Raw genomic sequence first — 25393 nt, 5'->3', positions numbered from 1 at the left:
AAAAACGGAATACGTTTAAAAATCTTTATTCTATTTTCTTCACTTCTACAAACATAACACTCAAATAAATAACTTTAAATATTATTACAGGTATATTTCCAAATAATTATGTAGTATCATTATCATCAAATACACACAAGTCATGCAACTGATTAAATAGGTCATGAAGACATGAACTACATGTACATGTTGTAAAGGGATTACAGACTAAAGTCATCTGCCGTCAGTGCTGTTACAATACATATTATTTCCAAACAATTTCTTTAAAATTGGGAAAATATAGGTCTCATAAACCTGAAAAACTCAGGATAAAATTATGTACAGAAATCCTCCTTTAAAGAGACCTTGTTAAATAGTTTGTATCAAATAATTATGTGTAAAACATAAAATTTTCAAATATTATTTAACTTTCAAAATCCTTTCTAAATCTGGCACAGATGTTACAGGGAGTTCACATGAATAGTTCTCACACACATATGCAGTAGCCTTGTTGTCCTTTTTTGTCAAAGTTTTCAAGAATTCAAGTTTCCCAAGTAAGAACTGGTCACTTTTGCCATCACAGATAATTGTAACTTTGTTTGGTAAATAATGTTTGTCTACACAATTCATCAATGCATTCAGATCATCTGAGTCTGGGTCTCCCACTAATACAATCTGAAAAATAAAAGGATTGAAATTTAACACAAATTTTCGCCCCCGTTTTTAAAATTGAAATCATTTCGCCCTACCCACAGGTGGGCGAATTTAAAACGGGGCGAATTAAAAATACAGCAGTGAGAAAAAAATTTAAATCATAAGCATCAACAATGTAGATCTTGTATTTCAGGCTTCATTGAATTACATGTATCAAACAAGAAATCATTCAAACAAATACATGTAACTCCTCATTAAAACAGCCAAAAGATGTCTTTGAAAAATTCTTTGTAAAATCAAGAGACTTCAGTTTTTTGATTAGGTAACAAAGAGGCCTATGCACCACAATGCTCATATATTTTACTTTAACCTTGCTGTTTTTTTTATGGAAAGAAAGAGGGAGATGATCTTTTAGATTTCTGCAAGATGTTTCCCTGCTTAACTTCCATAAAAATTGTGACATTATGTGATCCAGCCCTAAATTGAAGGGGTTCTTGAATCCATATTCGTGAATGCTTCAATATGAAGATTGTGACTTTGGACAGGATCTTTCTCCTCATTATATGTGAACATGTATTTTGTAAAACTTAATACTGTATACAGGGAAATTTTCGCCCCCGTTTTATTTTCGCCCCTTTCGCCCTACCCTCAGGTGGGCGAATTTAAAACGGGGCGAATTAAAAATACACAGCATGATTTCTTAAACAGAATTGTAACTAGTCGAATTTAAAACAGGGCAAAATTGTTTCCAAGTGTGAAAGGGCGAAAATAAAACGGGGCGAAAATAACCCTGTATACAGTAATTGATTTACTAGTAAGTCCCATTCTAACCAGAAATCCATAATTGAAAAACATCAAAATTCTGATCCAAGGGCCATGAATTTCACAATTTGGAAGGTGCATCCTAGCTTGATCATCATAACTATATACACTTAGATTGTGTGCTTTATATTCACGAAGAGAGATTTATAAAGAATTTATACATTTTCACTATATGATCAATAAACTTATATACATTTACATGTATACGGTATATTTATAAATTTACATTTCACTCATATAAAATTAATAAAATCCAATCTAACACCAGAAACTAAATCCAGGATCCATGACTTAGGTTGGGAGCTCAATGTTTATTGTTATCATCCCAACAACCTGACTGCTTTGTATCTAGAAGTAATTTTTGAAGAATGCATTAATTTTTATGGTTTTAGCCCCAACCCTGACAGGCTCCAGGAAAGAATATACCATGAAATTCCCTGTGTTGTTTCCCTCAGTCCATAGAAGCTTTTAACCAAGAATTGGTTGATTTTGGCTTAGTTGTTCAAGAGAAGAAACTAAAAATCTTAAAAAGATTATAACTGATGGATGATGAATAATGACAGATAATAAAAGATAGGAATAGGTCACCTGAATGACTTAGTTGACTTAGGAAACCTGAACATATTTTGCTTTTGATGTTTGAAAACAAGCTAATTGTGAAAATAAATCTCACTTACGACATGATTTAGGAAGAATTACAATTACCTGTTTTGGAGTGTCTTGTACAAGTATCAGTCCACACACCATCTCAGGTAAAGCAATAGGAATCTTAGTAAGTCTCTCATAAAACACCTTCAGAATTGTGGCTGCTTTCTTGTGATATTCTGGTTTATTCAGTAGGGTACCTAGTCTGGCCAAGTTGCTAACAGCAACAGAATTAGGACAAGGCTCAGCACCATCTTGGTCTAAAATTAAAAGTGGAACATAATAAAAAATTAATAGTTAGTCTAAAGCTTAAAGTATTGGTAAATTCATTTTTTCAAATATCATCAATGAAATTTTAGAAAAAAATCATGTTTTAATGAGGAGAAAATGCAGAAATTCATTAGAACAGTGTATCCGAACAATGTCCAGCTACACTATAAATCAATATAATCAGGGCTGTCCTAGAGAATTGAAGGGAGAAGGGAGAAAAGAAGTAGAAAGGAGCTTTTGGTTCCTCCCATAACTGGGGGTTGAGAGTGAATACCAGAATAACTAGGGGATTAGTTCATAACAGGCAGGAAATGCTCTGGCCCCCAGTCCTAGGAACAACCCTGTCTTACAGTACAGTGTACTATCTGAATATGCATTCAATGTACTAACCATCCTTAAGTTTGAGTACAATGGAGACATCTTTTCCACTGTTGCTGTAGTAGGCCCCTCCCTGACTGTCCCAGAACAATGCATTCTGCTGCTCCTGTAATTGTCCGGCCCATTCTACCCAGGTATCATCATGACATACCTCAAACAAATCCAGGAGACCTCGGATAACAAAGCTGTAATCATCCACAAATCCCTCAATAGGGGAAGACCTGTAAAGCAAAAATACAATAGAAAATCGTAAAAAAAAAAAAAAAAAATTAACATTTTATTGCCATTCTGAGAAATGTGACTAGAATATATAGGGACTGATAATGCAAAACAAATATAGAAATTACTATATTCCAAACAAATATATTCAATAACATGTTCATCTTTTCCCCCTTGCACAATGAATTCCAATTACTATAATAAATGAAATATTATAGTATTGTGCCTCTCTGTCCACAGGTAAATTTTTGATTCAGTATACTAATGAAACCATTTACTTGAGATCTCCAAATTGGATTCATACACTTCTTGGCAACTAAACAAAATTGCAATAATGATTATCACTTATGGTATTCTGAACTTTTCTAATTATTACAAAAAAACATTGCTATTTTACCATAAAACTTAAAACTTGCCCTGTTGTGATTTTTCCCTCCTCCACATAACTGGTTCTGTACAGGATGTTGCTTTCTTTGTTGTACATGTTATTCTTCAGAAATGTAGCTGTTTTCAGAGCTTGATCCACAAATGCTGATTCTTTCAATGCTTGGCCTGCCTTGGAGAGCCCAGAAATCATTAAACCTGAAAAATGTGAAATTCATATGAAGACAGAAACAACATATTTCAGTATTTAACTACATGTATTTTATAATGTATACTTCAAACACATAAGGATAATATTCAACACTCTTGAATTAACAAAAACCAAACATATCTACAGATATCTAAAGTATGTACATACACGTACATTGTATTGTAAATGGAAATATGAACTCAAAAATTCAGCTAGAACTGTTGAAAAATGATCAGAAAAATTGTGAACTTATATAAATCTCAGACATATCAAATAAATAAAGTATAAAAAGTACTAAGCTGCTGATAGGAATCATTTTATGGTTTTTGTTTTAAATTTTTACCATTCCAAGCAGCTACAATCTTGTCATCAAGATGGGGCTTGGGTCTTTTTAGTCTCTCTGCATATAGAAGAGCTCTACACTTCTCCAGAATGTCTTTAACCTCTGGAGGACTTAGAGCAAACTTTTGAGCTGTGTCTTCCAGTGAACCTTGAACAATCAACACATTCTGATTTTTCAGCTCATCGTGGGGATCCTGTAGAGTTTAAATGATTTATAAATAATAAAGATTTTCTATGAACAACATCATTCATAACTTTAATCTGATAAATAAGTGGTATATAAAAGTGGACTGTGTACAATACAGAAAAAAATCTTTTTATGATCAACATTATTCATAACTTTAATCTGATAAATAAATGGTATATTAATGTGCAATGTGTACAGTACAGTAGAATTTCATGATCTTGACAGGGATCTATATCATGAATACCATGGTTATGTTTAAGTGAGTTTCTTTATGCATTTTAACTCTGATATTTCCATCGAATCCTCTTGTACAAAATGTAGTTATCTCAAAGGTTTTATTTTACTCCCAATGAAAATGAGATAATGAAGTTTGAAAGTACATGTATAACAATAAGCACAAGCAAATGTGCACATAAAATGTACTTTTATTATTACAGCGAATTACGGAATAGTGGTTAAATTTTCAATAGTTTGCTGGATAGCTCAATAGGGTATTTAAAATGTTCTAACAAGTATTTTTCTTTAATTGCAAATATTTTTCAGTAAAATTGTATTCTAGCTCTTTAGTAATGGGTATATCTTCTGCATACTATCCTTTCTAATTCCTTCCACGTCTTGTCACTTCCACCATAAAAACCCATCGTAATCTATTTTCATAACGTAAAAGTAATTTCATATTAGAGGGTAAAATTTCTCTTGTGGACAAAATGTTGGTAAAGAATATCACCATCACCCATTAGATTAAACTGCTTAACATTGCTGAATCCAGCATTCAAATACATTGGTTTTTCAAAAACTTTTAGCACACTATTTGTTGTACATCAAAATCTCATCATCCATGATAAACTCACTGGTTTGATTTTATAATTTTGATAAATTTACTAAGGTTTAAAATTAATTTATATATATAAAAACTAAAAGTTCTTAACTCTCATCACTGAATAATTCTCCAATTTTGAGAATTTGCTTTAATTTATAATGTTACCTCTATGTTATTTTTTAAAATATGAAAGAATAGAGTAAGAATTGAATCAATGTAAAGAATGGAATAAATAGCAAGAGTACCCAATCTTAGTCACATATATAAGTTCTTTTGTAAAACAAGCTCTAAATCAATTCAAATTTCAGAGAATTTTTTTTTCAGAGAGTAACAGACATGAATATAGAGAAATTTGATGGGTGTAGAAATGTTTATCATAATTAATTCAATACATTTTATATATGTTATTTATATCATTCCAAATATTTATAATATTATTCTGTTTACAAATATATGCCTGTTTATATATAATCCATAAAGTGGGAAAATTGGAGTTGGGAGCTAACTTCCTGACTTTGTTAAACAATACCTTTTGTAAGAACAGAAAATAGGGGCTGTCATTCACTAACTCTGCAAAAAATATTTGCAATTAAATAAAAGTACTGCATGTATTTACTGCATAACACTTTAGCCCATAAATGTGGCTTCATACAACATTGAAATCAACTCACATTTACCTGTAAAATCTAATGATACACCTGAGTAACCTCATGACCTAGATTCAAACCTAATGGGATACTTGTTAGACCAAATTAAATACCCTATTGAGCTATCCAGCAAGCTATTGAAAATTTAACCGCTATTTCGTATTTTGCTGTAATAAAAAAAATTTACACTATAATCGAAAAAAAAACTACATTGAATGCTTTTACTTATCCAAGTTTTAATGATACAAGAGGATAAAATTTATTTGCACTAATATTTTCTTTTACATGCCTTTTATTTAACATCCTAACTAATATTTTCTTTAACATGTGATGTCTCAGTACATCACGTAAGATCTACCATGGCAGTTGGAGATGTCTGGTAATATGCAATTGTAATTCACTAGATCTGTATGAGCAAATTAAGGTTTAGCTTTAATACAAAAATGACAAAAGTTCCTCTTATTTGAAGGCAGTCAAATCCAAAGAAAGATTTATTTTGCATGAAATCATCCATATTTAAAAATATTTTAACCCTCTCCCAAAAACATATTACATGTATATGAAATCAAAGAGGACTATATTGTTAAAGGTACTTGGACACAGATTTGAAGTTATTATTTTCTCTATAATATTACGACTTATATATTTTAATAGCATTTCACACAAAAATTAATTAGAAAATCTTATTTCATTTAAAAGGAATTAAAACTTTAAATTTTTTGGCGGGTTTGATAGACGCATCCTTGCACTTTCACAAATTTTTACCTTATGCTTAATCCTAAGTAAAAGTGGCCATTTTGTTGTGTATTAATGAATAATATTAAAACTTTTATCCAGAAAAATAATTTTATTCAGAGTTGAAATGTTAGAAAGCAAAACTCCTTCACAAGTATCGTCATTCCGAACTAAAAGTTGCTTACAGAGTTTAGCAAATCGAGCACACTCGTGTTATGTACACAGTTTTTGTAAACAGGGCTCAAGTTCTGTTATTGTTTATGTTTTGCAATTCACCGGGTGCGTTCAATCGTCACAGTCAGCTTACCACAATTGCACGGACTGACGATATATTGTGTGTTTGTTTTGCTTTCGAAAATGTCTACTCTGAATTTTCTGGATTATAGTATTAATATTTTTCATTTATACAAAACGAGATTACCACTTCTCCTAAGGATTAAGAATAAAATTAATTTGTGAAAGTGCAAGGATGTGTCAATCAAACCCGCCAAAAAAATTGAAATTTAGATATCTTTTATTTGAAATAAGATATATAATTAATTTTTGTGTGAAATGCTATCAAAATATATAAATCGTAATATTATAGAGAAAATAATAACTTCAAATCTGTGTCCAAGTACCTTTAAAGCTAAGGTACCATCTTGAGCTACTTTTTCAAAAACTTTTGAAAATTACAGTCAAACCTGTTTTAAGAGGCCACTTGTGGGAGAATGACAAATTGGCCACATAAGACAGGTGGCCACTTATTCCAGGTTTCAAACCAATGAATAAAAAATTGCGACCAGTTATTCTCACAGGTATCCAAATCCACAATTTCAACAAGTTTAAAAAACTTGGGAAGTTTTAAGTCACATGGATTCCCTTTTCTTATATTTCATTTTACATGACTTTCTGAAAGAAATCTGTTATTGTTTTTTTTTTTTGTGTGTGTTTTAATTTAATTTTAATTTAATTTTTTACAGCCATAAAATTTACATCACACGAAATTATGAAATGTTCTAACAACTCAGCATTTCCCTGATGCTGTGTAAAGCTTTTTTAGTTTTTCTAGATATGTATTTGATTATATAACATAAAAGGTTAAACGCAAGACTGGCCGCTTCACTTGATAACCTCAGGTGAAATTGTAATTAATGTATTGAGTTTATATCATGACCATATTCAACAACTTACATTCGTATCTTTATAAAGAACACCAAAAACATTTGTTAACAATAAATCATATTAATTAAATCATTAAATCCTGTCAGAATTCAAATTAAACCTGCAATTATTGGTCATTAACTCATTATCAGCTGTTCATGTTTGGCTTTGTATGAGGATACGAGGTCACGTGTCAGATGGAAGTCATGTGACAAAACAGACAAAATGGTCGCTGAAAACAGGCATTTTTAGCGCACGGGACCTAAAAACACTGTCCACTGGCCGCGTTAGACAGGTGGCCGCTTAAATGAGTTAAAATAAAGTGAAAAAATGAACGGGCGGGATTAAAAGTGGCCGCTCATGAGGAGTGGCCGCTGATTAAGGGTGGCCATAACAGCAGGTGCGACTGTAATACTTTTTATAGTCTCTGTGCAATTACTTCAAATTCAATGTACCGTAATTTCGGGATTATAGGTTGATGGGGTATATAGGTTGAAAGGCTCATTTTCAGCCTTAATTTTTGAAAAATCCTAAGATAGGACGAACTTACTATATAGGACGAGGCTTTGTTTCCTGTTTTCTAAAGATTCTTACGCAGATACAGTGTATCAGAACAGGTAAACCCCTAAAATTACCAGAGTTATTCCGTGACATGAACGTATCAAGAAAATACACAGGTATTTTAATGAGTAGAGCATTTAAATAAAGTTTTTAAAAATTGTAGTTAAAAATTCTTTGAATTGTGTTACTACTTATTTTTCTCTAACTTGCCTGTTCAATGCCTCCGTAGTTTCACACTGTTGTTAAATTAGAGGCACAAATAACATGTAAATACATTATTATTTTACAGCTATAGTTCGGGAAATACCCGAGACCAAAGAATAGTAATTCCGATTTCAGAACAACTTGGACACATTCCTAATAAACTTTATTGAGACATTATTTACCGGTGGACAACAATTACTTCGATGTCTGCCATTTTTATTTTTCTTCTCCAGGGATTTTTCTAAAACACGCAAATGACCATTGAATGTATATATCAAGCAACAGTAAAGAATTGAAATCATATTAACACCCTATAAGTTTAACTTATAAATTTGATTGAGAGTACATTCACAATTTGACTGTCAACATGAATTTCACAGCTTTGTTTGTTCAATGATGTGTTACGGTAACACTAATACCCTATAACGACACGTGGGTTTTTTAACCATGCCCTGCAGGCATTTAAACCAACACAGGTGCTAACACCTTTGTGTACACAGTGTAAATCCCTTTATATGTCAGACAATTAAAATTCTGTTAGAAGCCAATCGTTGTATACCGGTAATTCAATGTACTTCTTGTGTACGAAGAAGCTTTTAATAAACCTTATAATATTTGTAAAAATTATATTACTGTCTTAAATTATATTTCTGTCACCCGTATTCATTACTAATATTTAATATACTATTTCAATTTATCGCTACTACCGGTAATAAATGGTAAAGCACTACAGTTGTGATCGTGAAAAATTTCCGTATTTTAAATTTTGATACGGTTGCGGTTTTACTTTTAGTACACGATCGCGACTTCCTAACTTCACAAGATGGATACCGCATGATGAATAATACGTTGAGGAATTATTTAATAGATGAAGCAATGTTGTTTTCCTTTGTCATCAATGGATAATTAATGGAATTAATGAAATTTATTTAAAGTAAGCTTTAGAATAAATATGTTATTGTTTTCCGGGACATTAATTTTTTTGCAAAAAAAATCCCAAAATTTCCGAAAGTGGCACAAATTTGCATTGAAATTGACGTAAATTTTACTGATTTAGGGGCATTTTTCGTAAACTTGAACCTTAAATAGGTCTCATTCTGAATATTGGTTGACCCCAGGGGTTCTGAGAAAAAAAGTATCGACCTATATTCCGTAAATTACGATAATATCAAGTATTGTAAGACAATAACCTGCATTGGATTGACATTCCCCTTTTCCTTGACGTTGAAGTGATGGCAGAAGACCTGAGCCAGGGTGAGATTGTCCTTGAACTTTTCACTGAGGATTTCTTGTATCTGATCATATGTCCACACACAGAATGCCCCCTCCTTTTTCTTGGTGCTGTCTGCTGTTGGCAGGGAATCTGCATCCTCAGCACTGTAAAATCCTCCAGTCTATAGAGAAAATCAAAGTATAAGACTAACTTAAATTCAATCAATGGATAGTTTCAACAGCTGAACATTTTAGGCCATGAAATACCTTACAGGATGTAACAAGTCTCTCATTGTATATTCTGCAATATCTCTCACAACCTGGAAAAATTCATCCTCTCTTGTGATCTGAAACAGAGAGACAACTGCATTATCCTGGGGTTTTCCAATAAAAAAAAATGTGTATGTTCATGTATTTCAAAATTGATAAAAATTGATTCTTTAAGTTATTATATGTACTGTCTTAATTAGATGTACCTGATAAGCCTCAGCATAGGTAAACAAAAGCTGTCCTTGGTCATATAACATTTTCTCAAAATGTGGAACGTGCCACATGGCATCTGTAGAATATCGGTGGAAGCCCTGAAAAGACAAGTCTTTTTCTTAGAATACTTTCTTTTTTATCAAAACACACACACATACACACTTGAAATATACAACATACTCATGGGCATTTTGCACAAACATGTATGTCAATGAAAGGGAATTCTAATTGTAAAAGATCAGATAAACTAAAATTGAATTATCAAATGAAATCAGAAAATGTCACCTTAGATATATGGTCAAATATTCCTCCCTTTGCCATTTTGCTCAGTGTAAATGTTGCCATTTCCAAACTGCTTTTAGCCATATCACTATATGTATCTTTACATTTGGCATACATGCGAAACAGGAAGTTGAAGTTGACTGGAAAAATAATTTTGATATTAATAGCTTTCATATGAAAATAATCATCATATAAGCACATTTAAATTTATTTTGGAACAATTTATTTTTTTTCTCTACAAGTAGTTTTCTTGGACAAAATATTACATATATAAAGTACTATCAATTCCTTATTTAAAGGAAATAAGAAATTATATCTCTATTGTTAGTTCTTTCAACCTGGTTGAGGAAATTTAGGTTCTTTTGAAAATCCTCCATTTTCTTGATCAAATGACCTTTCCAGCTGATAGTACAGATTCTCTGTGCAGGCCTTTAAGTTTGGGAGGGACTGCCCGGGGGCCTCGGAGGCACTAGTCCCCTCCTGAAGGGTCCTCAAAATGACAGAGGATTGCTCCTCAATTACACCTCTTCTGGTTTTCCACTACAACAAAATTCTCTCTTTTTTTTTATTTTGTGAAATCTGAACTGGCAAATGTACATGTATATGAGTAAGTCTGATTGTTTCTATTTTTATTTTTGAGAATGATGAAAAGTATCAAAATTAATATCACTGATAAAACAAATCCTATAAGAAAGAAGATTCTGAATTGGTCCTATTCTGGACCAGGATATTTTACCCAGGTAGTCTTTCTTTTATGATACACATTCTTTATAAATCAGAGTTACTAAGACTTTCTTAGCTAATTGATTAACCCTAAAAGAACTGAATTCCTATATACAACAGGGTGAACAGGCATAACAATGTATAGGGTGTAATATATTCTGAAATTCAAAATTATTATCACACAGAAATTTGAACTCTCACCCCTTGATTGCAGGCTTTGTCCTAAACAAATGACATTGCTATGGAAGGATAGCACAGTATCAGTAAAACTGCTTACTTGATCTGCAATAGTGTTGAGTACTGATTCCTACTTGTCCTGTAAATTACTAGTCTTGATCTTACTTGATCTGCAATAGTGTTGAATACTGATTCTTACTTGATCTGCAATGGTGTTGAGTACTGATTTAAACCCTGGACGGCCATAATATCTGTCATCTGGAGGAAAATATGTCCCTCCAAATAATGGTTTAAGCTCTGGTGTCAGCCATACACTCATAGGCCAACCTCCTCCCCCAGAAGTAGCCTGTAAAGATCCAATTCCCACCATTTAAATATATAAACATATGTATTATTTAATGATGTTTTCTTTAGAAAAAGTACATCAGTGCATTACAAACAGCCCTTACTATCAATCTATATATTAGTGTTTGTGAGGTGGTTCCCTAGAAAATATTAAATCAATCTAAATTTTAACTACACATATACCTTTTCTGTATGGTATGTGTACCAGGTACTTTCTTTTTGGAGGGATATGACTGATGTCCATGTATTCAAGATATCATCTTTGTGTTAAAATTTTCTGGTAAATTAGCTTGAAATTAAGCTGAGTTTAATTTTAAGATATATAAAAAGGATTCTTCCTCCAAGTGTACATTGAGGAATGAAGACTGAAGAACACTAACAGTTAAAGATATGTATGCCTTACTAAACAGTAATTTTGCACAGCTGAAACCAAACAAAAATATCTGAAGTATGATAAGATATCAATAATGAAGCATTCTTGCAAATTTGACGAAATATTATTTGGTATTAACAAAGTACTGGTCGGGAAAAGAACACAATATTCTCATGCATATTCATGAAGGACTGACGTTTATGCTGGATCTGCACATGTGCGCGGGAAAAGCAACACGAAAATCATCAGGTCGAGGAAACTATTTTTTATGACGTCTGTTCAGTGAGGAACCAACATGACTGACAAATCGACCAATCAGCTCAAGGAGTTGCATTAAATGCATTTATGGGTTACTACATAAAGTACTACATGTGTTTTTCGAAAAGGCTAGTTTTTTAAATCTCTTTCAGTGATGCATTTTCCCAAGCATTTACACGCTTAATGCATTATGTACATTATTATCTACTAATCCCATACATTTTTCCATACAAATGATCAAATGATAAAAATTAAGAGTTTTCCTCACTCCATTGTACAGGTCCGTTTGTTTACACTTTCCTCGTGCTGTATTGTCAGTGAAAAGACAATTTCACGTGACTATCCCTCGGTATAAATAGCAACCAAATCTGAGGTGTGCTCATGTATTGACAATGTTTACAATGTGTACAACTTCGAAACATACAGTATGCCACTCAATACACGTTTTACGATCAATGCACATGAAATTTTTTTTTAAAAAATGTGAAACTTAGGGTGAATTCACCATGCATCGGACACATACCTTGCATCGGACAACTTTAGACAATAAACTCTCTTTCAACTTAAGAGTTCCGTGTATTTATTTGTTTCTGTCTTGAAGCTGAAGACTTAAATTTTTTAATGATACCGATTGTTATTATCATGTTGTGATAAAAATACCCCGAGAATGGCCTTGAAGTTACGTCATATTTTACATCATTAAAGGGGAACAACCAGGGAATTTAAGATTTTGCGATTTTTAGAGTTATCGTTCTTAAAATTCGACTTCAACGGAACGAGGCAGACTTTGGTGAATAAAGTCAAAGATTGATAATTTTACACAAATTTTAAAGAAATTTCACTTCAATGTTCGTATAATTCTTTTAAGAGCTGGTTTTCACTAGTATGTTCATTTCTCCGTACATCGGACACAAATTAACCATGCATCGGACACTTTCCGATGCAAAGGTAAGCACTACCATTTTCATACAAAACCCAGCTGATAGCTGTTTTTTGCGGAAAAAGAAAATAAAAACTCTATATTTTCAGTCAAAATACAGGTTATCGATGTATGACATCTGAAATTTGACTCAGTTTATTTCTACAAACCAGAGATTGATAAACCATGAAAAAAGGCGCGAATTACCGCATTATAAGCATTTTAAAGCATTTTTAAGGCAGAGTGAGGTCTCTTGAATCGTTCTACATTTGTGCAACGATATCGTCAATTAAATTTAGGTTGAGGGTTAATTCTTAGATAAAAGATAAAAATATATCCATATCAAGGATTTTAAAGCACTTTAATAAAGGTATGATATTTTCCAGTCAAAATACCGTCTGTCCGATGCATGGTAAACAATGTCCGATCCATGGTGAATTTTGAGTTATTCCTAAAAACTCGATTTTTGAGGATATTTTCTAAATAAAGGGCATATAATTGTGTCCCAAATTGATATTTTAATAACAAACTAAACGTTAAACTCCATTTTGGTAATTTTCCGTCGGTAGCGATATCGCTAGAACTTGTTGAAGTACAAGGGTATCCGATGCATGGTGAATTCACCCTAAGTCTTTTTTATAAATGCATAAACTTTAAATTTCTACATGTAGTATTAACTGAGCAACAACTAATTCAACAAGTTACATGGCAATTTACGAATATCGAGTTTAAAAACTGGAGTCTTATTTACTTGTGGAGACTTTGTGAGCGGTATTTTAATTAAAAGTACTTTTTAACAATTAAGAAAAACAGAATTTGTTTGTTAATGTGAGCTTGGGAATTCTCAATTAGTACCTATTCTTCCTAATTCTCTCAAACACGTTTCAAAAAATTGTAAATTGGCTTTCCAGCCGTCATTTGAAATCGCATCCTAAATTTCCCTAACCCACGTGTGTGTAGTAAAAACGTAGAAGACCATCATTCTTTTCGGCTCATTCACGAGATTGGACCATTGTTTGCTGTGAGCATGCGAGACCACATGATCATGAATATTTCAATTAGAGGCGGTTTAATATCCGACTCGGAGAGAAAATAAATTTTACCAAATAATATTTCGTAACTTTTAAAAGTGATGGAGTGGACTTGTCTTATTTTCCGAAAGTATATAACTTATATAACTTGATGAGACACCACATATATTTATTTCTTCAAAAATAAAACACTAATATGGCATATATATCTTTAAAGATAACACCAGAAATTATATAAATTCTATAAGAGATATGTTTATACATAATCATAAGTGTAGTGTATATCCCCTAAGGGATAATAAATGACTTTAACAATTCCACTAATTTTTAATGCATTTTAATCAAAATAAGTAACATTTCCACAAACGGTCTCATTGGTCTGTATAATGGCTGACTTTGTATCATGTTAAATTTTATAAAATACCTGGATGAACGTCATATACACTCTATCCACATCAGGCCTCTCTTCTCTATCCACTTTTATGGAAACAAAGTTTTCGTTAAGAATACGGCCAATTTCTTCATTTTCAAATGATTCCCGTTCCATCACATGGCACCAGTGACAAGTCGAGTACCCAACAGACAAAAAAATCAACTTGTTCTCTGCCTTGGCTTTGTCAAAAGCTTCCTGACCCCATGGATACCTGATCAATGTGCCAAAATAAGACCCACAACATTTTAATAAATGTCCAATATTTTAAATCATACAGAAGATTGTCATGTTTTTAGGGAATGTCAGCAATTTTTAAGTGTTTTAAAGTTACAAGTGTAAGATAAATTAGATATTACACATATTTTAGCTTACCAATCCACAGGGTTGGAAGCATGTTGTAGCAGATATGGTGACAATTCATTTACCAATCGATTCTGTCTCTTGTTGCTCAGATTATTGCTAGTTTCTCCACCAGAAGCCATTGTCCTACTGTAAAATAATGTTGTAAAAGGTTGTTGTGATACATAAAAGTGAGCGAAGCGACACTTGTAACTGCGTGCTCTAATGACAATGCCTTGGCAAATAGAAAATTCGAACTACTGCACATTCATTGAAGATTCTATAGAAATTTTTTCGCAGTCATTTGGACCCACAATGCGTCGCTTTGTACAGCTGCTACGTTCTAATGAGAATAACAGCAAAAGTTCAGCAAAATAAGAAATTGCAACGATTTTATGGCTGTATTGCAGATAAATAGTAAATAAACATTCTTCATTAAAGTCAGCACAGTTCAGGCTTCGTTTTGGTAACCCATTCTTTCAGACATCATGTGATGTCAAAGTCTAGACGTACCCAATGCCACGTGCTGTTTGACGAACCCGATCTAAATTAAAAATGAATGCTCGCCCCAATGGTCACACCGCCAACATATTAGTGAGTGCAGCTAGCTCAATAGACTAACGTGTAAGAACAGAGGAAATGTGAAATGAAATCTGTACATACGTCAAGCAAATTTTGTTGTGAAACCTTCCCAGAATTCCTTTGCTACCTGATACCCTTTGCGCGAATAAATAAATAACGTAAAGCATAAAAGGCTTTCAGTTTGTAGAAATCTTAAAAAGAAACAAAAAAACTCTGCAATGTCTTTCGACAAAAATTGCAATAGGTCTATTAGTTTCAACCAATCAGCAATCCTCGGCTGACTCCACTACATTCCTCACTGGTCGAGTCTTACAAAACTCGTCAAAATTTCTTCTACAATCGGCAATCCTCGGCTGACTCCGCTACGCTCCATTCGAACCTTGGATGTTATAGGCGGAGGAATGCGCATCAAGTTGACACATTTCTGCCTTGTCACTCATTTTATATTACGCTCTGTGTAAAGTGTAAAGTTCTTTGAAGGTTTCTTTATTTTCGTAATTCCTCATGTTAATTACAACCATTGCTTAGTAGTCTTTGAAAGCATGAATACAAATTAACTCGGATTTTAAAAATACAACATTTGAATGAAATTCAAATAAGATCACATGACTGACTCAGCAAGATGGCAGAACACCTTTGGCGTCCGAGGTTAGTGTGCAAGGTACGAGCCACCAGAGGAGCTCCAAGTGAATTTCAACTAGACGCTTAGCTTGGTACCCTGTCTCATCCTTGCCAAGGCAGGAGAGCCAGGTGGATTACATTCTATGCTTTCTTTTCAATGGTCAGAACAATGCGTGCAAAATCGTGGGGTGTTATTAGCTGTTGCCATTAACCACAGAAATAAATATCGACGCAACAATGACACATTACATTGACAGCTTAGAAAAATACGACGTCACCATGAACGTCTTTACCGGAAGCGCAGCAAATTCGACGTCACAATGGGCTAAGATTCAGGGCAGATTAGCCCTGAATCCATTATAATCCACCTGGCCCTGGTGATGCGGAGTATATGAAGCATAACAGTGACAGGGAACCAGATTTCTAGACGCTCGGCTGTTTCCATAAACCCTGACGAGCTCTCGTGTGATGTCACAGTCTAGATGTCTCGTGCGACTTGACGTTTGAAAGTGGCAGATCAATGTTTCAACTGTATTTTTGAAGGTACAACTGCGCTTGCCTCAACGGTCACACTGTAAAACATATTATGATTTGAAATATCTATTATTGTGACGTTATCTACTTTCGATTGTATCAAATCTTGGGGCGTTCGTTATATGTTATATAGGCTTACTATTCTTAACAATTCTTCGGATAGCCATCGTCATTTTTCGGAACTCTTACCCAAAAATTAGCATCAGGTGTAAATATAGTGTAAAATAACTAAAAAGATAAAAAATTATGCCATTTACAGAAGTAAGATTCTATTTATCTCCTTATCTATTCAAATCACGTCAATTTCTCATAAAGCCAAAAAATTTACTCTTAAAACCCTATTTCCTAAGCCTAAGCTAATTGTAACGGGAACCGTTACAGATGTTCCCCAAACGCTCCCCAACTCCCTTTTGGTGCCTTATTCCCTTTAAGATTCATTCCCTTTAAGCTTCATTAAATAAGGCAAACTCTATGCATTTAAGACTTTTATAACGTTTTCTCAGAAGTATACCAAGTATATTCAAATTTTAGCAATGCGCTCGCATGTGAATACATGTGCGTGGCCATCTTGTCTACACTATTTAGAAATCTTGATATACTTAATATTGAAGCATTTAATCTAAAAGTATTAAAAACACGCTTAATGAAGTGTATTTGTAATTTTACTCATTTCACGTGCACGCACGTGCATGCATGTGCATGATAATCATACCTTCTTGTCTAAGTTTAAATTATGTCTATCTATGTTCTAAATCCCGTCATGTTTGGTTGAATATCAAGAGAGTTATGGCCATTTAACAGTTTTCACAACAATTCTTTTTCAGCACATGCCCTTCGGGCATGTATACCGGTCATTTTAGACCAGCCCATTGAAATTTGTACATGCCCTACTCAAAATTCATTCATATAGCAGAGATATGATTGTGCAACAAAAAATAAGGTTTTTATAATAACTATAAGGACAGTGTTTCTGTTTTTAAATTCTCTCGGTCTTTAATTTAAATTGTTTCCAGAGTTTTGAATCAACCGTGGCCTGCCTGTCTGCCATTTTCGTATGTGTTTTTGTTCACAACTTTTGACTCGCATGCTGGTCGTTTGTTGGCTGGTAAAGCTGAATTGAATTTCATAAATAGGATCATGATCATCATGACAGCAGTCCACTGCACTTGGTATCAATAAACATATTATAATTTAGCAAGAAACATCGAGAAAACAAATCGGTTAAATTAAACACTTTAATGATTACGATTGACAATAATTTGACAGGTCGTACCGATAATGTGAGTTTAAGACGAATGTAGACTGGCAATTCAGATTAAGACATTACATAGCAAGTTTACACGAATAACTGGGGTACAACAGAAGAAATAGCAAGTAAACATCAAGAATCGAAAGAAAATTTAAACATGCCCTTCGGGCATGTAATTTCACATGCCCGCTGCAAATTTACCAGGTCCCGGGCATGGGGCTAAGACTGCAAAAGTTTACAATGAAGCGCATTGAAGTGGTAAAATTTTCCCAACATAAAACATGAAACAGAAATGGATAAAACAATTTGTTTATCCGATTTAAGGTTTTCCATAAATATAATAACCAATGAAATTGTCACGTGTTCGACCGAAACATGTGTTGTGGTGATTATAGTTAAGTATATATGTGCATATTCGTTGCAATTTGTGTTTTACAGAAGCGGGGAGTCTCTAACTCTCTCTTCTAATTTTTTGACGCTCCATTTTAGTGTAACTCATATTGCTTGTCGCATGTGTCCTCATTACGACGAATATTTCTTTCTCGTTTCTAAAAATAGGGGCGTGCCATTATGTTATAATTGACGTTCAAAACATGACTCAGAACGTTTCATCCAAACGGAAAATTTTACCACTTCAATGCGCTTCATTGTAAGCCAATCAGATTGCAGAGCACGTGCATGCGCGTGCTTTCATTATAATTGTTATATATCACATTGTAGCATATCCTAATACATGACTAAATTTTAAGTTTCAAAGCATTTATATTGAGATTTTTGTTTCAGCCAATGTAGCGAAGCGCACGTTTTTTATATAAATATATATATTCTTATATTCTGACAACACATTTCATCAAAAAACAGAAAAGTTATGGCTATATCAATTATATTGGTCATTTTACATGTTGTGTATTTTTATTTAAACATAACATGTAAAAAAAGGTTTTACCTACTTTAGATGAACAGTTTACAAGATCATTCGCGGACAAATAAGTACCCAGGAAGAAGAAAAATAATAAGAAGAAACAGAGTAAAAACAATATGTTCCCCAACTTCGTTTGGGGAACATAATTATAGTCTAAAGGCTGTCAGGGGTCTAGAATTTTTTTATTTAAACTTGCCCAAGGGCAAAGACTTGCCTTATTCAGCCCAACAAAAACATGAAACAATCAAAATTTAAGATTTTATTGTCATAATGATTATGTTTATATATCCATTTACAGGCTAACATTTTTCCCATGGTTCAAATATGTGAAAGTTTTCCTCCAATTAAAATATTTATGTATTTATGTCTCTTTTATTAATATGCTATATTGCATTGTATTTTTTATATAAATATATTAATACACTGTATGCTATATTGAATTGTATTTTTAAAGTAAAAATTATTGTTCAGTAGATTACTAGTATAACATTTATTTTGTTAATTCTAACCTTAATCATTTAAATTTAAAGAGTTATAGCCCTCAAATCACGTTCGTATTAATTCCGGGAAATCCAAAGTGTACCTTTTTTTGGTTTTTCATATACAGCAAATAAGTATTTCCGGTAGTGATCATGTGCATTTAATTTGGAAACTCTTTATATCGCTTCACACAATGCACTAGCTGAGTAAATTCAAATCAATTTTCAATCAAAACTCATGAAAAGAACAACTTTCAACAACCATGACAACAGGAGTGTCTACTGTCATTTATTTTTACTTTCCCAAGCGGGTGAGCAGGACCTTCGATTGTACTTTCCTGTACGAATTTTTACTCACCCCGACAAGAGGAAAGCGTAATTCTAGACCCCAGGGCTGTGGATACTGTAGATCACTAAATTTTCATGACACCTTTTTTTTGCGAGATAGTCATTGACTCTTTATTAGCGAGACATAATTTTCATGAATTGCTGTTTTTCCTCTATATAATCGTAAGGAATACTTTTAAATGCGAGAATGAAATTTTCGCGAGCTCATTGTCTCGCGTAATTACATGAAAATTAAGTTCTCGTGAATAAAACATGATTTACAGTAATGCTTTCCAAGCAGACACTGGCTCCTGACTTGAAATTTCAATTTTTAAAAAAATTCAACCCAAAAAATGAAATTTGTAATGCTATGGTTAATTATAATATTTTTGTTGTTAAGATTTAAGTTAAAAACAGAACTTAAGAAATCCAAAACCATAAAAAAGGACAAAAAATAAGTAAAGGAAAAAAACACACACACACACACACACACACATATAATGACATATTAATATAATTTGATGTTTTTATGACAATTACGGTGCACCATACTTGCTATCGAAAATAGGTGACGTCATTCAAAACAACTCGGATTAATAGTGGATCCAAAGAAAGTTGAAACGGTGCTAGTCACTGCGCCCCAAAACCAAAACACCACATGCATGAACGCCCCAAAGTTTTTTAACGGCGCCCAAGGACAAATATGAGCGCCCCAAAATAAAATCACGAGCGCCACAAACCTATTTCACGAGCGCCCCAAACTTATTTCACGAGCGCCCCAAGGCTTATAAACTTGTAAAAAATAAATAATTGCTTTTAATGCTTTTATATTTACATTTCGATGTCAAAAAAAATATTGATATGGGGAAATCACGAGCGCCCCAAGTTCTATGTTTCATGAGTGCACCAGATTTAACATATAACCAACGCCACAAGATTTGAAAACAAATACCGGTAATGTAGGTTCCTATTAAACTGCTAAGAGACGTTTATAAAAACAAGAGGCCCATGGGCCTTATAGGTCACCTGAGCATCATGCAACAACTTTCCAATGATTGAATTTGGTTTATGTTTTAAACTAGACATCATGGCATTCACAATTTTGAAAGAGGCACCATTGCTAATCATAACTATACACTTAGCATGTTTAGTTTGGTTACTTAATACCCCATAGATGTAGAGTATGGGAATAAAAAATGCATTTCAACTAATCAGTAATATTCAGCAATAATCAGTAGTGCCGCTACAACACATGAACCCCTGACCCTTGGTCCACAAATTTCACAATTTTGGAAAAGGCACCCTTGCTTATCAAAATTGTTTGATTAATACCAAGGAGCAGATTTCAACCAATTAATTCATTTTCAGTATATAAGTAGACCCCCCTCTATGGTACCCCTGACCCCGGGGCCATAAAATCCACAATTCAGAAAGAATGGCCCTTGCTCATCATAGCTATATATTAGGTAATTCATCTCCTAAATACCTAGGAGCAAAGAAGAAAATTTTCAAAGACTTAATGTATTTTCACTATATAATCAATAGAGCCCCGCCCTAACACCAGAACCCCTGACCCTGGGGCCATAAAATTCAAAATTTTGGAAGAGGCATTCTTCCTCAACATAACTATATACAATGATAGTTGTTTTATATAGTTTGTTTTTGCTATACATATTTGATACTATGATTTTGTAGATCGCATAAATGGTTAAAGCAATATGAGCTGAGAAATTTTATTTTGAAAATGTGCATTATGAATAATTTATATGTAATTTAAACCCTTATGACCAGATTAAGTTTTAAAATGATTCAGTATTTTCACTATATACAGTCTTATATAAGAAATCATCATTGTACAGGACGACAATAATTTAATTTTGCTTCAATCAAAGCTAAAAAAAAAAATCGCAAATATGAACAGCCGAAGTTGAGAAATGATTTGTTTTTCTGTCATTAAATTAGTTAATTACAGATTTGCAACATTTTTTTCCGATGTCAAACATGCAGCTCATATTGCTTTAAATTTCATAAAACTGTACATAATTTTAGAAGAATTTTAGTATTGTAATATGCTATTTGTTGTAAATATCTTTCTAACTCCGTAACTTTATCATAAAACCGCCATCATGATGATTATTTTGTGGAATATCACGATTATGTAATTTCTCTGTACTAAGCATTTTTATCGACTAATACTTGGGGAATATTGTCATATTGTATAAATGTTTTACATTATGATTGTCATATTTTCATGTCGATTATCTATTGTTATTATTAAACATTATATGACAAATATTATTGCCGGTGGCTGCCGGTGGTACCGGAGATCTGCCGGTCGTCCCTAGGGAAGCGCGTGGGTCTCCGGGGGCCATATAAGCAGAATAAGAACTGCCGGTGGACTCGGTGTTAGGATTTTGAGGTTAGAGGGTGTTTTATTAGATTCTAAGACTTAGAGTTTTTCTGTAGGAATTTAGTAATTTTTGAATTTATTCATCAATTTTTCTTATAGTGATTACGGGTTAATCTCGTATCACTATTAATTGCTAGTATTTATCGTAGGACGTTTATATTGGGTTAATCTCGATATTAAACGATTAAATAATTTTGTTACGGTTTGACTGAAAGTGAGTCAAGTCTTTACGAAATTTAATTGTTTATCTTTGATAGATTTAAATTCAATCAATTTAAAGTGATAATCTAGTTGCATTTATTGGAATATTCAAGCAGGAATTAAGGCTAGGATTTGATATAGAAATTATAGAGATAAATTTCTTGCTTTAAATAGCTTTTATAGATTGTGTAGATTCATTCAGAAATACTTTGGTTATTCTAAGGTATTTCTATAGTATTTGATATACACTAATCGGGTCATTCTCGTTTAGTGCGCCCCCCCCCTTCTATCGTATTAACGTAATATGAAGGTTGTGTTAGTATTATAGCACTTCGCTGCGAATTTGGGTGATTCCATTTCCAAATTTTATTGTAATTATATATTTATTAATACATATTGTGACTTTTATTTATTGAATAAATTTGTAAACTTTAAATAAGGCTTATCATTCAACTTCCCCGTAGTTATTTGATACCACAGGTTATTCTTGTGTTATTATAGAGAATTTACGATTCTCGATAATCACAGTTCATGGGTTATTCCCAGAATTAATGTATTTTCATTATATATAATCAAATTATATACTAAGTTAGTTAGTTTAATACCCAGGAGCAGAGAAGAAGATTTTCATAGATTTAAAGTATTTTCACTATATAATCAATACATCCCCACCCTAAGACCAGAACCCTGACCCTGGGGCCATAAAATTCATAATTTTAGAAGAGGCATTCTTCCCCATCATAACTATGTACTTACTTGGATTATATGATACCCAGGAGCAGAGAAGAAGATTTTCAAAGAATTAATGCATTTTCACAATATATATCATAACAGTATACTTAGTTAGTTTGTTTAATACCCAGGAGCAGAGAAGAAGATTTTCAAAGATTTAAAGTATTTTCACTATATAATCAATACATCCCCACCCTAAGACCAGAACCCTGACCCTGGGGCCATAAAATTCATAATTTTAGAAGAGGCATTCTTCCCCATCATAACCATGTACTTACTTGGATTATTTGATACCCAGGAGCAGAGAAGATGATTTTCAAAGAATTAATGTATTTTCATTATATATAATCAATAGAGCCAACACCAGGACCCTGGGGCATAAGAGACAATTTTGATGATTTTCATCATAATGAAGTTTATTTAATACCTATTTTCAAAGAAATAATGTATATATAATCAATAGAGCCCTGCCCTAACACCAGAACCCCTGACCCTGGGGCCATAAAATTCACAATTTTGGAAGAGGCACTCTTGCTCATCATAACTATGTACTTAGTTTATTTAATACCCAGGAGCAGAGAAGATGATTTTCAAAGAAATAATGTATTTTCATTGTATATAATCAATAGAGCCCTGCCCTAACACCAGAACCCCTGACCCTGGGGCCATAAAATTCACAATTTTGGAAGAGGCATTCTTCCTCATCATAACTATGTACTTAGTTAGTTTATTTAATTCCTAGGAGCAGAGAAGAAGATTTTCAAAGAAATAATGCATTTTTACTATATAGTCAATAGAGCCCCGCCCTAGCACTAGAACCCCTGACCCTGGGGCCATGAATTTCACAATTTTGATAGAGGACTCAATGGTCATTACATTCATGCTAACAGTTTTTCTGCTTGATGTCAAGGAGTAAAGAAGAAGATTTTTAAAGATTGCATTAATTTTGGTGGTTATGGCCCCAGAGGGGCAGGGACCATGAAATTCAAAATTTTTGTTCCCCTTCACCCATAGATGCTTTATGCCGAATTTGGTGGAAATTCAGTGGTTGCAGAGAAGAAGCTAAAAATGTTCAAAAATTTACGACCGATTGACGACGAACGACGTACGACGACGGACAAAAACAGATAGCAATAGGTCACCTGAGTGACTCAGGTGACCTAATAAAATAATAAAGCTACACATACTGAACGTTGTAGAATTATTAATAAAATTGAACTTACCACTTTTTTGCATTGAAGACACTTCTAAATCTCTCAAACGAACCCAAAGAAATGAACAGTCTATCGACAACATTTTTTCTTTATCACAATGTGGTAAAAAATAATTATGAGATTTTAATTGGTTGATTCCTTTTATGTGGGATAATGGCGGTGCTCAGACTTTGATACTAACATTTTTAATTACACACATAATTAAAAGTTGATAATTTAAAAGAATATTACATTAGTGCTCTAACTTTGAAGAAGGAAAGCGAAACAAAATTTAATTGTATTTAGTACAGTTGTATGAAACTACAATGTAAACATTAATCAAATTCAACATAGATTTGAAAATGAAATATTTAAAAAATAAATTGAACTTTTATTTCCTTCTGCATAAAATAACCACATAACGAGCACTTGTGTACCTGTTTTAGATCAGACAATATTATTTGGGGCGCTCGAGATGCTGATATTATTTTGGGGCGCTCGTGAGATGCTAATTTGGGGGCGTTCGTAATTGAATTTTGGGCGCTGAAACAGTACAGAAATTCTTGTTTCAAAAACCAATAAATGTCGGCGTATTGTTAACTAATAGCGAGTGCAGCGAATGCTCGTGAAGGGAGCTCATATTGTAAGAACAGAGGAAATCTTTCTGTACATACGGCGCATTCACTACCCAATGTAAATAAATAAATAATAACGTAAAGCATAAAGGCTAGATCAGTGTGGAAATCTTTCAAAGAAACAAAAAATAACTCTGGTTTTCCAACGCACTAGGCGAAACGACAGTAACCCGTTGAAACAGTACAGAAATTCTTGATTTCAAAAACCAATAAATGTCGGAATATATTTACGTATTGTTAACTAATACTTCATATATAATTTAAGGTGAGAATAACATAGATGTCTAGGTTAAATTTTTGACTAAAGTTTAACAATATCGAAAACCGGTAACGCCAGGATACTGATTTTTTCAGTGATAAAATTTCGAACTTCTGTGATTTTTCTCACCTGCTGCGCATCAAATACGGACCTTTACTGCGAAAAACTATAGATCTACAGATGAAAGGCTCAAAACAACAACATTTGACATTATTTGTTCTTCTTTCGAGACAGTGTTTGGCTATCCATCTCAGTTGCCTGAATTTCTGCATCTGGATTAAAGTTTCCGGTCTGACGGATCTTCAAGAAGTCATTCATAAAGGTTTCGTGCGAGTTAACTCACACAACTTAAACAACATTTTTCTATTTTATACCATGTTGTTAATCGGAATTAACATATTATTACACCACTCAGATAAATTTATATAAATATTTGATCAACAATAAGTGCGACAGATCAATAATTATAAGAAAATTCATACACACGACGTCTT

The 25393-nt window shown here is 33.1% G+C and overlaps 1 protein-coding gene across 2 annotated transcripts; it reads right to left on the bottom strand.

The window, feature by feature from the left end:
* Positions 1-73: 73 nt before the first annotated feature.
* On the bottom strand, positions 74-25318 carry LOC134254265 (spermatogenesis-associated protein 20-like). 2 transcript variants are annotated; one of them, XM_062736811.1, is made up of 14 exons: positions 25029-25318; positions 14789-14905; positions 14408-14627; positions 11257-11403; positions 10496-10697; positions 10161-10297; positions 9869-9973; positions 9665-9739; positions 9371-9574; positions 3885-4077; positions 3384-3549; positions 2761-2969; positions 2161-2360; positions 74-654 (listed from the first exon to the last, which is right to left on the bottom strand). In XM_062736811.1, exons 1-14 carry the CDS (start codon positions 25169-25171, stop codon positions 400-402), a joined length of 2373 nt encoding a protein of 790 aa, XP_062592795.1. In that variant the 5' UTR covers positions 25172-25318; the 3' UTR covers positions 74-399. The 2 variants fall into 2 exon arrangements, with proteins under 2 accessions (XP_062592795.1, XP_062592799.1); XM_062736815.1 differs by having other exon boundaries at positions 14789-14902.
* Positions 25319-25393: the final 75 nt, after the last annotated feature.

This window comes from Saccostrea cucullata, unplaced genomic scaffold (genome assembly GCF_032062105.1).
Source record: "Saccostrea cucullata isolate Sc308-1 unplaced genomic scaffold, CSIRO_AGI_Scuc_v1 ctg521, whole genome shotgun sequence".
NCBI lineage: Eukaryota > Metazoa > Mollusca > Bivalvia > Ostreida > Ostreidae > Saccostrea > Saccostrea cuccullata.
Note: the sequence above shows the minus strand (reverse complement) of the source record. Positions and strands in the feature narration are given on the sequence as shown.

What these genes read in the sequence shown, in the direction of transcription:
- LOC134254265 (XM_062736811.1), bottom strand. Translation starts at nt 25,171, where the DNA reads ATGCAGAAATTCAGGCAACTGAGATGGATAGCCAAACACTGTCTCGAA. An exon ending in TCAACACCATTGCAGATCAA is followed by an intron (nt 10,698 to 11,256) that starts GTAAGAATCAGT and finishes ATTTTGTTGTAG; the next exon opens with TGGAAAACCAGAAGAGGTGT. An exon ending in TACAAGACACTCCAAAACAG is followed by an intron (nt 655 to 2,160) that starts GTAATTGTAATT and finishes TTTATTTTTCAG; the next exon opens with ATTGTATTAGTGGGAGACCC.